The 18,231-nt window shown below is 37.4% G+C and overlaps 1 protein-coding gene across 4 annotated transcripts in view; it reads left to right on the forward strand.

Moving 5' to 3' along the window:
* Window positions 1–18,231, forward strand: part of abr (ABR activator of RhoGEF and GTPase) — a 330,545-nt gene that overhangs the window by 135,974 nt on the left and 176,340 nt on the right. For all 4 annotated transcript variants that reach the window (XM_082171387.1, XM_082171388.1, XM_082171389.1 and 1 more), the window contains one exon: window positions 3,085–3,270. In XM_082171387.1, the coding sequence (XP_082027513.1) occupies window positions 3,085–3,270 (186 nt within the window). The remainder of the gene's footprint in view (window positions 1–3,084; window positions 3,271–18,231) is intronic.

Genomic DNA, 18,231 nt, shown 5'->3' on the forward strand with positions numbered 1-18,231 from the left:
AATGATTATATTTAAACAACGAATTGGAGTAAAAACATATAATTACATTTAGAAGTTAATGAAAAACTGCTGTGTAGTTTACATGTTTGCATACAATTTGTTATTTTATTGTTGATTATTATACCTAAAAATAAACAGCAACTGAATTTAGGCTAATAGTTTGGGCTCTGTTGTTAACCTTTAATATTATAGTAATGTGCAAGTAAGGGCTCCCTATATAGTTTTCAGCATTAGCAGAGATTTTTACTCTCTCTTTTAATTATAACTGAATTAATTTAAAGACAGAGACACAATTTGTTTAGTAAACCACTGTTTAATAATAATAATAATAATAAAAAAAAATATTTATCTGTATGTGTGTGTGTTAAGGTACATAAAATTACCGAACCGTACCATACTGTATACTGAACCGTGACGTCAAAACCGAGGTATGTACCTAACCGTCAGTTTTGTGTACCGTTACACCCCTAGTAACCATGGAGACATACAGGCCGGGGACGGAGGAAGACTGAACTAATTAACTCACTGACAGCAAAACACTAGACCAGAAATACAAACATGAATGAAAACAAGCTCAAAACGTGACACCGGCTGGATGTACATTATCCCCTTTCATGTTAGTTAATAAAAATACAACTGTTCATTGTTAGTTCATATTAGTTTAGGTCCATTAAATATAATATTAACAGAGACAATTTTTGATTTTAATAATATATTAGTAAATGTTAAAATTAACATAAACTAAGATTACTAAATGTTAACTAATAAATTAACTAATGTTAACAAATGAAACCTTATTGTAAAATGTTACCGAACAACAATAAAGAATCAGAACATTTTTCAAACAATAGGCTATGGCATGTTTTAGTCCAGACAGTAAAAATGTTTAAGTTTGAAAATAAATAGCCTTTATGTACGTCTTTAAGTATTGAGTATTTAAGTATTTGGCGTTGTGATGAACACCATAACAAATACAAAAGTCTGAATGTATGTTTGAAACATTTACGTAGTGTTCTGAAACCGAAAGTAGCACAGTCTGCTTTGTTTACGTGTTGCCAGGGTAACTGCTGCATTTCTACTGTTCCATAAGCGCCAACTACAGTACTATCAAAGGGTAAATTTGTTTTTGTTTTATTCAGAATCAGCATGTCTCCTTCACTTGTTACGCCATACTTCTAATGCATATTGTTGTTTACATCAGAATGTGCATGTCTCTTTGACGCAGCATACAGGCAGTGTTGTAAATTTTAACTGGTTTATAGAAAAGTATTCTTAAATGCATATTAAAAAAATCGGAATAATTCCTAATAAGGAATTATTCATGGTATTTTGAAATGCCAATGATAACATATCATTTATGTTCACTACAGAACAAGAGCAGAAGTGCTGGCTGTCAGTAAGTTCAGTGCTCCCTGAAGAGTATTGAATCCTTCTGCTCTGGTGACGGCAGACATCATTCCTTTTGATTAGAATTGCAGATACAATGATTTCAAGGCCACTGTAGTAATGATGACATCTCAGTTGATCAAGTGACAGTAAAGACTTTTACTTTTGTTACCAAAGATCTCTATTGAATTTTCTATTCATCAAAAATGTATTATATTTATCATGAAAAAAATTATGATTTCCACTTAAACATTAAGCAGCACAACTGTTTTTAATGTTAATAATTATTAGAAATATTTCTTGAGCACCAAATCAGCATATTTTAATGATTTCTGGAGAATCATGTGACACTGAAGACTGGAGTAATGGGTGCTGAAAATTCAGTTTTGCCATAACAGGAAAAAAGTGCATTTTAAAATATATTAAAATACAAAACACAATTTTTTAATTGTGATAATATTTCACAATATTACTGTTTTTACTTTATTTTTGATCAAATAAATGCAGAATTGGTGAGCATAAGAAGCAAAAGTCCAGAATATTATGAGTATTTTGTTTTGTTCAATTAAATGCTCTCTAGAGTGAGAATGTGCACATTACTTGTATTAACAAGCTGGAAATCATGGTTTGTGTCTGTGACAAAACTAAAGGCTATTGGCAATTTCAAGAGGCGAGCTCTTCGACATGCCCCAACCAAACTTCCTGCTTCAGTCAGAAATGCATCAATACAGGAATACAAAGCTGCAAACATAAAGCAGTTTCATAAGGCAGAGAAGAGCAGCAACTTATAATGAGTCATTCTGATCTGAAAATAACCGTCCTGCACTTTAACACGGTGTTATCAGCCCTGAAGAAAGAAATGAAGGCAAACACTCATGAATACCTGTGTGTGAAATGTTTCTTCTTCTCTCATTTACACTTCATGGTCATGTGCTTTCTTTTTTTAAATTTAGAAAAACACAGAGGGATTGAACCCTGTTCAGTCTGGACAGCATTACCAAAAGCAAAATAAACAAATGTAAATCAACCTATCAATTTACAGGAAGTGGAGAGAGAAATTGACCCACCTGCCAATGTGTACCACTGGATACTACATAGAATCTAAATGCAGTGAAAATAATCCACAATCTAACTTGTGATGCAGTCTCTAATTAAACCACACCATGTTCGTTTGTCTGGCCAGAGGATGACTGGCCCCCTGACTGAGCCTGGTTTCTCCCGAGGATGGAGTTTGGGTTCTTCACTGTCACCTTTTGGCTTGCTTAGTTAGGCACACTTAATATTCTATATTCAATATTCAATACACTGTACTGGATAAGATCTGAACTGAGCTGGACGATGACATCACTGTTTTCTCCACAGCTGCTTTATAGATGAACTGAACTCATTCCATAATTGATGAACTTTACACAGTTATTGAACCAACCTGAGTCAACACTGAAGAGATTTCAACTGAAAAATGACTGTTTACTATTGTCTCTTTAGAGTTGTTTGCATCATTGATCATTATTTTCTTGTTTATCACTGTAAAGCTGCTTTGAAACAATCTGTAATGTATAAAACTGTATATAAATTAAGGTGACTTGACTTGAAAATTAAATTTGGGGGTTTATGGCAATTTAGTACTTCATATGTAAATACATGCAACATGTAGTGAACGTGTATTAATTCAACTCTCTATCTTTCATTCTCTCTCAGCCCATGAAGCCACTTAAAGCTACAGCTACTACATCAAAGCCAGTGCTGACAATGGAGCAGATTGACACTATTTTCTTCATGATCCAAGACATCTTTGAGGTTCATAAGGCGTTTTATGATGCTCTTTTCCCCAACATTCAGCAGTGGGATGAGAAGGTCACTGTTGGACATCTCTTCCAGAAACTGGTGAGTCCACTTGCCAAACACCGTTCAAAGGCCCTAGATGTTATTTCTAAATCGTACAATGACCCATGTAGTTTACACTACCATTTAAAAGTAGCAAGGATGCCTTAAATTGATCAAGTGTGACAATAAAGGCATTTGTAATTTTAGAAAAGATTTCTATTTCTAATAGTCATTTTAACGTTTTATTCTCAAAGAATCCTGAAAAAAATTATCAAGGTTTCCACAAAAATATTAAGCAGCAGAACTGTTTTCAACATTGATAATAATAATACATGTTTCTTAAGCTCCAAATCAGCATATTAGAATGATTTCTGAAGGATCATGTGACACTGAAGACTGGAGTAATGGATACTGAAAATTCAGCTTTGCCATCATAGGAATAAATTACATATTGTCATGTCATTTCGCCTTCGTCGCTTTGTGGTGGTTGGCTGCATAGATGAGAAAGAAATGACCAGTCTTCTGTCTCGTATGGCATGAAACAGGCCAGCTCCTGACAGACCAGTCCATGCTGTGATATTGTTCAACCAGCAAATTCTTGGTCTTCCACGACTTCTAAAACCTTCCACTAACCCTATAATGAGGCTGCATTCAATGGTATCGCCTAGCTGTCTCATTACATGACCAAAATAGTGTAACTTGCGGGATTTAATGTGATTCAGTAGTTCAATCGTTTTTCTAGCCAATTTGTATACCTGCTCAGTTGTGTATCAGTTTTGTCCATTGAAATTGAATTCGTAACAACTTTCTAATGCACTTGTTTTCAAAAGCCTGGATGCACCTTTCTTCCTCCTTCTAATTTAGATTGTATTTGATCCAAAATTACTTAAACAGAACCTTGCTAGTATGTGAAGCCAGTGCAGTAGTTCGATAATTGCCGCACTGAGTCAAATCACCTTTTTTAGGTAGCGGAATGAAACTGATTGTGCATTCTTGTCCATTTTTCTGGCCAAATCCCATGGTCCCACACCTCTGTACAGATCTGTTGCAATCGATAAAGTGTCACATCTTCTCCAAACTTTAAAAGCACTGCTTCTACTTCATCTGGACCCGTTGCTTTCTGGTTAGATAATTGCAGCAGGGCAAGACGGATCTCGACCTTCAAAGGAGGTGGCTCTATTTCTTCAACATTAGTTTTTAAATTAACCTCTTTATCATCGTACAATCCCTCACAATATGCGTTCCATTGCTGAAACACCTTCTCTGGTTCAGTTTGTTTGATGCCATTGACATCTTTGATGGCTACAGTGCGGGGCTGAAAAATCCTGGTAAGTTTTTTCACTGTTTGGAAAACTGATCTGCTGTTGTCCCTCATTGAATTCTCCTCCAGTTCATTGCACAGTGTTTCCAATTCTGCCTGTTTATCCTTTCTCGTTTCCACAATTCATCTTGTATATGTTATTTGGCAAGTTTTTATAGTGCATCAAATCTGTTTTTTACTTCAAGTTGATATTGCTGCTTGAACTCCTCGTTGTTGAGTTTCCTCCGATCAAGAAGTAGTGGTTTTCTACCTGTTTTCTTTCGAAACCTTAATTTGATCACTAGGTTATGGTCAGAGTCACAGTCTGCACTAAGATATGTACATGCATATCATACAACTGACTGTTTCCACTGTTCACTGATCAAAATGTAGTCATTCTGGGCTCTGGTGACCCTATCCGGGCTTCTTCATGTGTATCTGTGTTTATTATGTAGACAGAACAGGGTGTTGGTGATCACCAGATGGTGCTCTGCACTGAAGTTTACCAATACCTGACCCCGTTCATTTCTGTCGCCATGCCCTTACTTTCCTAGAACCTTTTCTTCTGCATTTTCTCCAACTCTGGCATTGAAGTCACCTGTAACTACCAATATATTCTGTTTGGGAGTCTCTACAAGTAATTGCTCTGTCTCATTATAAAACTGTTCATCGTCCTCATCAGGTTTGTCAGCTGTTGCTACTGTATTACTGTTACATTTCTTGGTTTCGAGGGAAATGTAGCAGAGATTAATCTGCTACTCACTGGGTTATAAGATGTCAAACACGGGGTAGTGGAATTATAGACCCATATGGCAACTCCATGATGCTCTCGTTTGTCTGCACCTGCAAACACCACTGCATGTCCATCTACCGTTGTCAAGTGTCCAGAACCTTACCATTTAGTTTATGACAAACCACAGATACTGATGCCCAGTCCAAGCTCTTTTCTGAGTAATGCTAGTAGGGGTGCACCGAAATTTCGGCCGCCGAAAATGGCATTATCGAAAATGAATGTCACCCGCCCCTCCCATCCGTGCGCAAGCGCTTAGGTTTCACTCACGGTCGAGCTGTTATCACGGTTCTGCCTATCAAAGAATGTCAGAGGGCTGTCACTTATTGCTGTCACGCAGCAACTGCAGGTTCTGACACACACACACACACACACACACACACACACACACACACACACACACACACACACACACACACACACACACACACACACACACACACACACACACACACACACACACAGCCTATTTCTGCATAATATAGTGCATAATATGTAGCCTTCAGTAATGTTTTTCATTGATGTTATGGCAGTCCACATTGCTGACTTGTGCGCGTCTCAAGCGCCCTCTTTACGTTCGTCCTACTGCCTGTTTAGTTGTCCGTGGATTTGCCTATATTTGGCGTTGAAAACGGATCAACGCCAAATATAGGCAATTTACTAACGATTCAATGAACACTTATGTCTCAAAAATCAAACAGGATTTTTTCACAAAAGTGACAGGCCTATACGAGAGGACACCAAAGTTGCAATATGTAACATTTGTTCTGCAAAAATCTCCAAAATTGTGGATTTTTTTTGCACAACTTTTAAAAAACTATTTTATTTGATGCAACATAAAACTTGAAGAATAATATTATTTGGTATTATTATTTATATTTTTTGTTAAAAATATTTTATGTTTTGTTATGTAACTGTTAATAAAAGTTTGATTATTATATTGTGATTTTTCATTTCAGATCCATTAAATTCAAGCAATATATATATATATATATATATATACGTTTTTAAAAGAAGCCATTTTCGGCTTCAGTTTCGGTTTTCGGCCAAGTGCATCCTAAATTTTCGGTTTCGGTCTCGGCCCAGAATTTTCATTTCAGTGCATCACTAATTGCTAGTTTGCCAAGCTTGTTGAGACCTCTCACATTCCACAGCCCAATTTAAATACGCTGTCTGCCATTCAATTGGTGTTTGATGTCATCTGGAATTGTTGTTGGTGAGCCAGTAGCACACTATAAATTACATATTAAATGATATTAAAATAGAAAACAGTAATTTTTCTTTTTAATTGAGTAAATTGTAATCATATTTTACAATATTACTGTTTTTACTGTATTTTAATGTAAAAAAGGCTGTGAAGAGCAAAACAAACCTATGCCAAAAAACGTATAAAAGCTTACCTACCCAAAACTTTTACTTGATTGCTGGGGTTTTTTCTTTATACCCTCCTTGAGAATGTACAGCATTATGTATTGATCTATCTTTATATGGGTATATACTGTATGTGGGCTCATATCAAGAAGACAAAATACATCTTGCAGTACTTTGCTAGACTATATAAATACATCTGATAAGAATCATCTTCCTCTGAGACTGAGACAGAGGAGCATCTGTTGAACTTGAGACTGAAATAAACAGTTTAGCAGAGAGGAGATGCCGAGAGGTACTGGCAGAAGAAAATAACAGCTATATTCAGGCTTGTGTGCGAAACCCCCCCAAAAAACCCAGATGTTTCACATGTCTGTTATGGCCATAAATCCTATCAAGGTAGATAGCTGACTAGGTGTGTGTGGAGGATGTGTGTAGTACTGTGTGTCTCATTAACGAACTCAAGATGGGGAGCAGCTCTGTGAGTTCAGACTGCTTCGTTTCTAGGTGTTCTGGTGCAACAAACGTTTAATTGTAATTAAACTTTGTATTCAGTTTAATTTTGTTAATGGATGTTATGCAAATTTATTGTGTGCTTTTGTGAATCTAGGGGCATTTTCTGTGCTGCGTTTAGTGCGTTATGGAAAAATCTAGATTTAAAATACAATACAATTTAAAACTTTGGTGTATGGATGAATAATAATAATTATTATTATTATTATTTTTTTTTTTTTATTTTTTTTTTTTTGAAAGAAGTGTCTTATGCTGACTAAAGCTGCATTTATTTGATCAAAAATACAGTAAAACAATAACATTTGCAAAATAGTATTACAATTTATATTTATCTGTTTTCTTTTTTGATATATGTTAAAATGTAATTGATTCCTGTGATGACAAAGCTGCATTTTCAGCAGCCTTTACTAACATTTCAACATGTTTCTGTCCATGTGTATATATATATATATATATATTAGGGGTGTAACGATTCGTTTTAACAACGATTCGATTCGCGATTCATGGTTGTCGATACGATTCAAGGACGATATTGGTTCATTTAGAACGATACGATCCGAAACGATTCAGTGACTTGAAATCGATTCAGTGACTTTTTAGCCAAAAATTCTTGTAAGGAATCAGGTATCAATTAATTATGGATATAAACAAACAAGTAAACAACAATTAATGTCAAATGCATTCACATTTTATTTTAATAAGTAGGACTGAACGATTATGACAAAAATGATAATTGTCGATTATTCCCTTGATATTGTAATTGTGATTATTAATTACGATTATCACAACATTTAAAGATGTTTTGAATAGTTTGGTCTTGGGACCTATTATAATACATTTGTTTACACAAACATTGTTGACACACAAGTTCTGTACCCCTTTACTTAACATACAAATTTTTTTTTTTAAGAATATGACAAATACTGATAAACAGTAGGCACTTCGAGGTTAAGCTATTAAATAGCAGTCCCAAACTAGTTTTTGTTAATACAATCTTGGTATGAGCCACCACAGTCATATAAAAATATACAAAATAACCAGTAAGTGGCATTTTGTTATGGAAACAAACAACAGTTAGGCTTAGAAGAAGTGGTAAAGAAACATGGAAACTGCTCCTGATAAATAGCAACACACATGACGTACCAATAACGTAATTTATTGGTATTTTACTTTTATTTCTTAACTTACTCATTTACGACGTTGCATTCTCGTACAGTATGTCTTTTGCACTTTAGTGAAGTGATACAGCGCGTGCCGGCGCATTTGCGCGTGCAATTGAAGAGTGCGCACTACTGCAGTATAGCGGCTGAGAGGACAGGAAAGTCCGTTTTTCTGAGGTGAGAGACTTTGCGCTGCTTGACTGTTGTCGCGCTGCTGCTGGCGCGTCACGCATGGCGACGACGTCACAGATAGGCAGACTGAATCGAGTAACGTTTAACGCCTTTATCATTAAAAGTGCAGAGAAAAAACATCCATATAAAGTCTAACGTGCTTAAATCCAATGCGCTATTTCCTAGTATCGATACAATCGATTCATTACCTTTCAAAACGATGTTAGATCGATATATGTCGTAGGAATATAAATCGATACATCGATGTAGTTGATGAATCGTTACATCCCTAATATATATATATATATATATATATATATATATATATATATATATATATATTAGGGCTGGGTATTGACACAAATTTCACAATTCGATTAGATATCGATTAGGATTCGATTCAATATTGATTATTTTGGATATCAGGTACAATACATGGCAAATTTTCTCAAGGGAAACAAATCTCTTAACTATTATTGTAAACTATGGGTGTCAGTTGTAGCCTATGGGCTTCATTAGCCTACCATAATATTGAAGGTAAAAATGAACTGATTTGTATACAAACACTTAAAATAAACTTTTATTTATTTTTATAATAATAAAGTTATATGAAATTATATAAACATTTAAATGGTGGATGTCATAAAAAACGTTCCAGATTTATTCAAACATGCATTAAATATTGAAGAACATTAAAAATTATAATGAATATGTAATATGGTGCTCTATAACCATATTATAATGGACTCTATAACTGTCCCAGCTACTTAGAACTGATAAGTTACAAAAAGAATAAAAGGGGGGGAATATGTAACAGTCATAGCCTGTTACAAGGCAGTTTATCTTTTGTCTGGGGGCTATGTTCATCCTAGCCACTAGGGGTCACTAGTTGCACTCCATGTGTAGAGTTAAAAGGGGAAGTAGCAGAAGGAGAATTATGCCCAATGTGATTTGCCACATGCTGTTGGCCGCTGTCTTTGAAGAATCCTGATTTGGGAAACTGTTTGTTTGCTGCCCAAATGTAAGTAAGGTTATATCATGTTTTGTTTTGTTTTCTTTTGTTTTCTTTGATTTAGTTGGAGACCTGTTTCTTTTAAATAGATTGTTTGTTTATGGATGAGGAGGTGATTTGTTGTATTTCTTTTTCTTGTAGAGGATTTTTGTGCAACGCAAGCAACGCAACGGATTGAAGCGCGCGTCGAGTGAAGACAATGCAGTCAGCGTGCGCGCGAGCCACACAGCCCCGTTCACTGTATCTGCGATCGCCGCGGCAACGAGCACTTTGATCACTTGATTTAAAAAAACACATTTCAGCGCTAGTATCTTATTTAAAAAATGAACTAAATGAATGCTCTGCCAGTTAACTGGAGATGTTTTATTTAGAGAATTGGTAGAATTGGTACATTCAGCGGGGAGGGGGAGACGGGGGAGCTTTACAGGGGGTATGACTTATCTTAATGAGATGTAAATGAGCCCTATTGTCACTCCCAGCAGGAGAGAGAGGTGAGAACAATTGCCAATCTTTAGAAGCAGATTTCTACCATTTCAGGTTTTTTTGAGTGCCTACCTTCAAATGGCCACAACTTCTCCAAATATTATCAGATTTCCATGTGTTACACATCGTTGGAAAGCTTGAATACTACACTTTCAGAATATGTGAATAACTCAAAATGCCCCAGAACCGACTTGTGTCCCTACTTTCCGTGACTGGTCACATATGTCCAGGTTCCACCACAGGAGTCGACTGCATATGACCGGCTAACTTGGAAATGGAGGGTTTGTATTGTTGACAAACCTGACATTCTTTACAATACTTCCAGACGTCTGAGCGTAGTGTAGGCCAATAACAGATATCAACTAACCTCAGTAGAGTCTTAAGTCTACCAAGATGGCCACTTAATGGGTTGTCATGCGCATATTTGAGGAAGTCTTTTCGTAGGCAAGCAGGAATGACTAGCTGTAACTTGGGCCCTTTCTGTCCATCTGGCATACTGCGGAAAAGAAAGTCATTCTTTAACAGGTAATGTATACGTAATGGATTGGGATCTGTGAGTGACCTGGCTTTGTTAGTGAGTTCTTGCATTTCTGGATCATCATTTTGGGATTTGGCAATGTCAGACCATTCTATTGGAAAACTGGAAAAAGTGGTAGATGAGTCCTGCGATTTGACATGGGCTAATAGAGGAAGTGAAGAGACATCCAAGTGACTACGTGAGAGAGTATCGGGCACAATGTTGCAGTGACCTTTTCGATATTTGACACTGAAGTCAAATTCTTGTAGTCGGATGGCCCATCGGGTCAATCTGGAAGACGGCTTCGGGTGGTTAAACACCCACGTGAGAGCCGCATGATCAGTGATTATTTCAAAAGGTCTACCTTCAAGATAGGGCCTCCATTTCTCAACAGCCCATATGACGGCACAACACTCCTTCTCTGAAACTGAATAGGACTTCTCAGCTCCTTGTAGCAGGCGTGAAGCGTAGGCTATTATATGTTCTGCTCCTTCTAACTCTTGCGTGAGGACAGCTCCTAAACCCACTTCGCTAGCATCAGTCTGGACTTTGAAAGGCTTTGTCAAATCAGGGGCCATCAAGACAGGTGCATTGGTCAGATCTTGTTTGATCAATTCAAAAGATTTCTGACATTCCTCAGTCCAAGACCATGTTGCTCCTTTTCTCTTTAAAGCATGCAGTGGTGCAGCCTTCTCAGAAAACCTATTAATAAATCTTTGGTACCATCCTGCAAGACCTAGGAACCGTTGTACCTCCTTCAAGCATTGAGGTATGGGAAATTTAGTAACAGCTTCCACTTTTGCAGGGTCTGTTTGTATTCCGTCACTAGATACCACATGTCCTAAAAACATCAAAGACTTTTGCATGAGGTTACACTTCTGGAGATTGATAGTGAGCCCCGCTTTGTAGAGACAATGAAATATTGCTTGCAGGTGTGTCAAATGCTCTTCTTCCGTCTTCTTCCGAGTACACCACAATGTCATCGATGTACACAAAACAACACTTCCCCCTAAAATCCTTAAGCACTAACTCCATCAATCGTTGAAATGAAGCAGCAGCATTTTTGAGCCCAAAAGGTAAACGGAGAAATTCAAATAAGCCTGACGATGTGACGAAAGCAGTCTTGGAGATGCTTTCAGGTTCCATTTCCACCTGCCAATACCCACTTTTAAGATCTAGGGTACTGAAGATTCCCGCTCCATGGAGAGACTCAAGAATATCCTGTATTTGTGGCATAGGATATGCATCTAAGAAGGTCTTTGAATTCAACCCTCTAAAGTCAACACAGAATCTTTGTCCTCCTCCTTTCTTGGGTACAAGGACAATTGGAGCAGCCCAGGGAGACGTCGAGGGCCGAATCATTTTCTTATCAAGCATCCCCTTTATCTCTTGATCGATGAAAAGCTGTTTTTCAGGAGATACTCTATAGGCTTTCCGGCGGATGGGTACTTCATTAGTGGTTATGATTTGATGTTTCACTATATTTGTGTGACCTATTTCATTGGTACACAGTGTGGGCCAATCTTTCATGAGCTGCTCAAGTCGTGACTTCAATCCTGAAGATGTGTCTGCATTGTCCACTAGTTGATGGATAAGAGAGCGGGTTTCAGATGACTCTTCTGGTATGGGTAAGGCTAGATAGAAGGACAACAAAGCATTGGGAGAATGGACAGGGGTGAATGAAAATACTTCTTCTTGGCATCCATTTGTGGCAGGCAGGGTATATTGGGCTTTATGAAAATCCAGACAAATTCCAGATGACATAAGAAAATCCATTCCTAAGATTATTGGCACAGTAAGATCAACATCCCTCATTATATACAAGGACAGAGCAAACTTTCTCTGCTGTAACTCACCATCACATCTCCACAAACCCAAGGCACTTAAAACTTGTCCATTGGCCTGTTGGAAAGTCTGTCCCCGACTAGAATCCAACTGTTCTCTGTGCTTCAACTGATTCCAACAAGATTCTTGCATTAGAGTCAGTGAACTCCCTGTGTCGATCATGGCCTGGAAATATCTCCCACGGATCACCATCGGTAGGGTCACCATCTTCAAGTTAATCTGAGCAGGGATGTGAACAGGTTGAATAACACGTGTGTTTGAGGGATTTGACTTTGTGTGAATGTCTCTTTCAGTTTGGGTTTTCCGTTTCTGTATATCTGCGTTGGCCTGACTCCAATATTTCTTAGCTTCTTCCAGGTCTCTTTCAATTTGAGTTCCAATCCTCACCAACTCACCTACTTCCTTGACAGTTCCTCTCAGGAGACTGGCGAGGCGAGGGTTGCAATTTCTTAAAATGGACTGGACTATCTCTTTCTCTGTCATCTCCTTTTTCCATCGTAGACACAGGGCTCTGTAATGATAGGCAAAATCACGTATAGACTCTTTGGGGCCTTGCTTCCTCTCCAACAACCGTTTAGCAGCTTCGGTTTCATAGTCGTCGTTTAAGAAAGCTTGAAGAAAAGTTTGCTTGAACTGGTTCCACGTGAAGATGAATCGTCGTTCTGCTAGCCACCAATCCTTAGCTGTACCCTTTAAAACTGAGGTGAGAGAAGCTAAAATCTCATAATCAGTAAGAGGTCTAAGAGCAAGATAATCTTCACAATGTTCAATAAATGAAATGGGGTCATTTTCTTCATCAGAGCCAAACTGTGGGAATTCAACTCTAACAGGAGGACGATATTGAGGAACATGACCATTATCTGGTTTGGCAGGTATAGGAGGTTGAATTTGAGCACTGAAAGGTCTGTGGCGTGGTAAGGTAGGAGTAAACATTGGAGGCACAATAGGAGTAGATCTAAAGGGAGATTGAGATTTTAATTTGGCATCAATTTGCTTATCTCTCCTCTTCAAACAATCCACTACTGACTTGCCCAAATCCTGAATACTCAACTCAAGAATGTTTTTGACTCTTTCACACTCTCGTTCTATTTTATAGTTTAATCTTTCCTCCAAAAAACGGCACTGATCATTACACTCTGCATTTAGGCAGCATAAACTCACTTTTTGTACACAGTCGTGAAGCTCTTCTTCCAGGGTTGTAATACGACGAGTTATTTCATCCATTGACTGAGCCGAGAATTGAGGATCAACTACATCAGGAGGTGGTGGTGGAGGAAGTGAAATGTCCAGCGGGGCCTCAGAGTCGTTATCCTCTTCGGAGTTGATGTACAGTTCACTAAAAGTAGTAATGAGCTCTCGTACAGGATGTGGATCTCTTCGTGTAACAAAAGGTCCAGCAGTGAAATCTGGATTGGGCTCACACTCATCCTCAATAACATCTGAAGAAACTGACATTTTACAGTATAATTTCCTAAATAAAATGTACAAAATATTCTTGAAATTCTTAACTTGCAAAGAGTCCCTGTTCGGGCGCCACTCTATAACTGTCCCAGCTACTTAGAACTGATAAGTTACAAAAAGAATAAAAGGGGGGATCATATTTGCAAAATACCCAAGGAAGGATATAATGTATTTCAAGAAATCAAACAAAGAATAATGGAAAAAAACTGCCAAAAGATCAAACTCATTTCAAACATATATTGAGGCATAGAAAATATTTACATAAGCACATGCTAAACAATCACCAGCCAAGCAAATTGTCCAAATAGCAACCGTAGGTGATCAGAAGAGAATACTGAATCATAAGAGTTAATGATAGATAAGCAGGATGTCAAAAGTCAATTTCCTCAGGATGAGACCAGACTAGTCTGTAGAGTTTAAGTGGTGGTCACATAGATGTCCTTCCTTGGCTAATGGCATTTCTGCCTCCAAAGGGAATCAATGAAATAGGTAATCTGGTAAGTAATCCAGTAGTACCATAATAGCACAAAAATCCTATTTGGCCAGCAAACAAACAGTTTCCCAAATCAGGATTCTTCAAAGACAGCGGCCAACAGCATGTGGCAAATCACATTGGGCATAATTCTCCTTCTGCTACTTCCCCTTTTAACTCTACACATGGAGTGCAACTAGTGACCCCTAGTGGCTAGGATGAACATAGCCCCCAGACAAAAGATAAACTGCCTTGTAACAGGCTATGACTGTTACAATATATTTAACAAAATGCTCCTCTCTAGAGTAAATCTTTCTAGCTGAGTTTATGGTCACTGGATATGTTTTTTTCTGAGGTCAATGTGACGTAACATGACATTGTTTACTAACGTCTTTCCACGGTTGAAACACTGATTGAGCGATTCCATGTGACATGATACGGACTTCGATAAGTTGTACTCTATCTTTTAACATACTTTCAGATGCTCATTCATGTTTATTTTGCGCTGTAACTGGTATTATTAAGGCGGAAGAGAAGATCATGTGCTTCTCTTGAGCTGAGCTGTGCCAGAGCGATCTCACGCCACAGCGCCAAAACGGTAAATGTTTTTGAATTTCATAAGAAAATGGGCGTAATTTGAAGTCTGAGACTTTGTTTCATATCAATAGTAACAAAGCACAAAGATTATTGCGATTTATTGGATGGGATGCAAGCTACAATGTTCCATTTATTCATCAACTGAAAACAGGATGACTAATCGATTCTTGGGATTTAAGAATCGATATCGTTTCGTAAAAATGAGAATCGATCAAAATCGAGAAATCGATATTTTTTACCCAGCCCTATATATATATATATAGACAGAAACATGTTGAAATGGGTTCACATTGTATATATAATATAATATAATATAATATAATATATATATACAGTGCTTGAAGTGGGGGAAAAAAGGTGCCGTACTCTCTTGCATTGGCAAGTAATCATGACATTTGAGATTTCTACTGTGAAAAACAAAACTTGGAGATATTGCTGGTACAACAACAATTTATTGATATTTATTAACAACATAAATGTATTTAAACAAGTTGTGTGTGCGTGTGTGCGTGTGTGCGTGTGTGCGTGCGTGCGTGCGTGCGTGCGTGCGTGCGTGCGTGCGTGCGTGCGTGCGTGCGTGTGTGTGTGTGTGTGAAAACGGAACTACTCCAAGTCTGCAAGTCCAAAAATCCATTTATGGTGAGATTATTATATTTTCATGTCATATTCTGTGTTAATTTTGACCACGAACCATGCACTGTCACTTTAATTCAGCGCGTGCAGCACAGTGAAAATAGACTCGGTGCAGAAATGATCATTGGACTGCTGTATACGCACCGCTCCTGGAACGCATTGCCGGACCGCATCCGAGTGCAGTGTGAAAGCTCTAACCTGTTAACCCTCTGAGGTCTGAGGGGTTTTTGGGGTCCTTGAGATGTTCTGACATGCCCTGACATTTGTGCTTTTTTCAGTTGCTTATAAACATATTAATGGCAAAAAAAAATTACACACTATTTAGCACAAACAGGGCTACCATAATATGTGAGCAACAAGAATGTACATGTCTGCATTTTTGAGAGAATAATGTTTATGCGTGGTTATTGAAAAAACTAAAAACTAAAGTTTCTGAAATAAGGCCATAAAACACATGCTAAATATGTGCCAATAAGACTTTTGTCTAATAGATGTCATTGCCTAGTGTTTTTTCTTCAAAATGATGTGAAAATCATCCTGCCCTTATCATTCACATAACACAATACATTGATTTGAATTTTGCAAAGCACTTTCTGTTTGGAAAGGCAATATGCGGAGTGGGCGTCAACGATCATGCATATTTAGTGGTTCACACCTGAGGAGACAATGGGGCCCGCATACTTAATGACCCTTTCATTCAGGTGAGTCACTGAGCCACAAGAATGCAAGAGCAACAGTTGGAAGCATCTCAATTCTTTTTTATTTTTCCACATATTGTGCTTGCAATTTGGCCTATAATATCCAAGGAAAACATGTCTAGTAATTGTGCAGTTAATTCTCATACTGTATTTTCAGGTTTTGGAATATGTATCCTCTCCCCAAATTTGTCACTAATAAAACACAATAAAAATTATTTAAAGAAAAGGCTTATATTTACCTTTTAATAGTTTGTTTACATCTACCTTGTAAATATATTTTTTTATTAAAAAGGTTACAATTACAACAACAATTCAAGTGTAATCTTTCTTTGTAAAAACTAAAGTATACATTTTATCATACATATTTCAAAGTTAAAAAGGTTACAACAACAATAATTACAATTTCAACAATATTTCAAGTGTACTCTTTCTTTGTAAAAAAAAAGATTATAGGCCTACATTTTATCTATGTATTCATTACTTTGAATATAGCCAACATTGGAACAGCTAACATCTTAGTTGATGACTTTATTTTTGACAAAAATAGTAGGCTATTTTATATATAGAAATTGCTAAACAAAAGCTTATTTGATGTGGCAGTATATTCTACAGTAAAAACTGTACCCAAATCTACTAAACAAAATGTTGTCTTTCATATTTCGCCTGACTGTAACGTTGTGAACGCACCGGAGAAATGCACATTTATTAGGCTACATAGTTTTTTTGTTTTGGATGGTTTTGTTTAGAACCAGCTTTCTGTAAATATATTAAATTTTTTTTAGACATGTGAGGCGAGTAGGCTACGGGTTCATGATGATCTCCAGTTCAGACCTTATGTTGTGATTGCTAGCCTATATTTACTTTAAATCCAGGAAATTTGTTAATGAAAAAATTATTAAAATTAAGATACAATTGATACAAAACGAAATTCGTTTTAAAGAAAGGATTTGTACTTTCTGTTTTGAGGTCTCTGTGAATGTTTGAAAGTATTTTAGTGCTTAGAGCGCTCGCGTCCATAATGGAGAACTGTCACGTAATATTGTTTTTTTCCTCATAAATGCGAACACGAAAAATAAAAGACAAAAGACTTTTAAGTAAAACTTACTCCGAAATTGTGTCCTCGGCGGAATTCGCTCTTCAATATGCTGCCGTTCGTCGTCTGTTACAATCTTCCTCTGAGGAAACAACCCGGTATCGTGCATTCTTCCTCGCTGTCCAGAATCATCTGAAGGGCGTCTTTATTACCGGAGAAGCGTGCCATACTCAAAACGCGATGAACTATCAGTAAGTCTGATAGAAACTGTGTTTTTATGGCATTGATCGGGGGGCGTATACTAGATCACCTAAACTATTTACATGTGAATCGCGCCGGGGGCGGGGCGCCCGCAGCTGATTATAAAGATAATGAGGCAGAAGGAAAAACGGTACCTCTCCTTGCTTTCAAACGGATTACATGAGTTGAAAACATTTGTGTTTTATATAAATTACTTCATTTAAAAGAAGAGATTTCAAGCTTCATAAAGACATAACTCACATGCCTGTGTGAGAAGTATTCGCTGAGTTATGATTCATTTTCGGACGCGTTTCGGAATGGACTACACGGACAGAGAGAAGGCAGAACCTAGCTTCGTGTTTATTTTTCTTTATTTGGCAAAAAGCACCACACTTTGTTTTTATTGTGAGTATACACAAAAATAATACACATTTAACAGAATCGATTGATGTATGAAACTTGCTTGTAATATCAAAGTCAACAGAGCAAAATTAATTTCTTTTGAACTGAACTGAAAAAAATCCAGCAAAACGCGTGGGCGCGTTTCTCGACCTCAGAGGGTTAATATGGGTCCGGGGAAAAGATACGCACCGCATACGCATTGCAAACGGAGTGTATGTGAAATGGGCGTGACACTGACGCTTTTTTGTCAGTGGTAGAGTACCGGCTACATGCGAGAAGTAGCGGTACGCAAGAAAAAGTGCAGGTACGCTTTGGAGTAAAATGCA

The sequence above is a fragment of the Leuciscus leuciscus genome (assembly GCF_965113295.1).
Source record: "Leuciscus leuciscus genome assembly, chromosome: 5".
In the NCBI taxonomy this organism is placed as follows: Eukaryota; Metazoa; Chordata; class Actinopteri; order Cypriniformes; family Leuciscidae; genus Leuciscus; species Leuciscus leuciscus.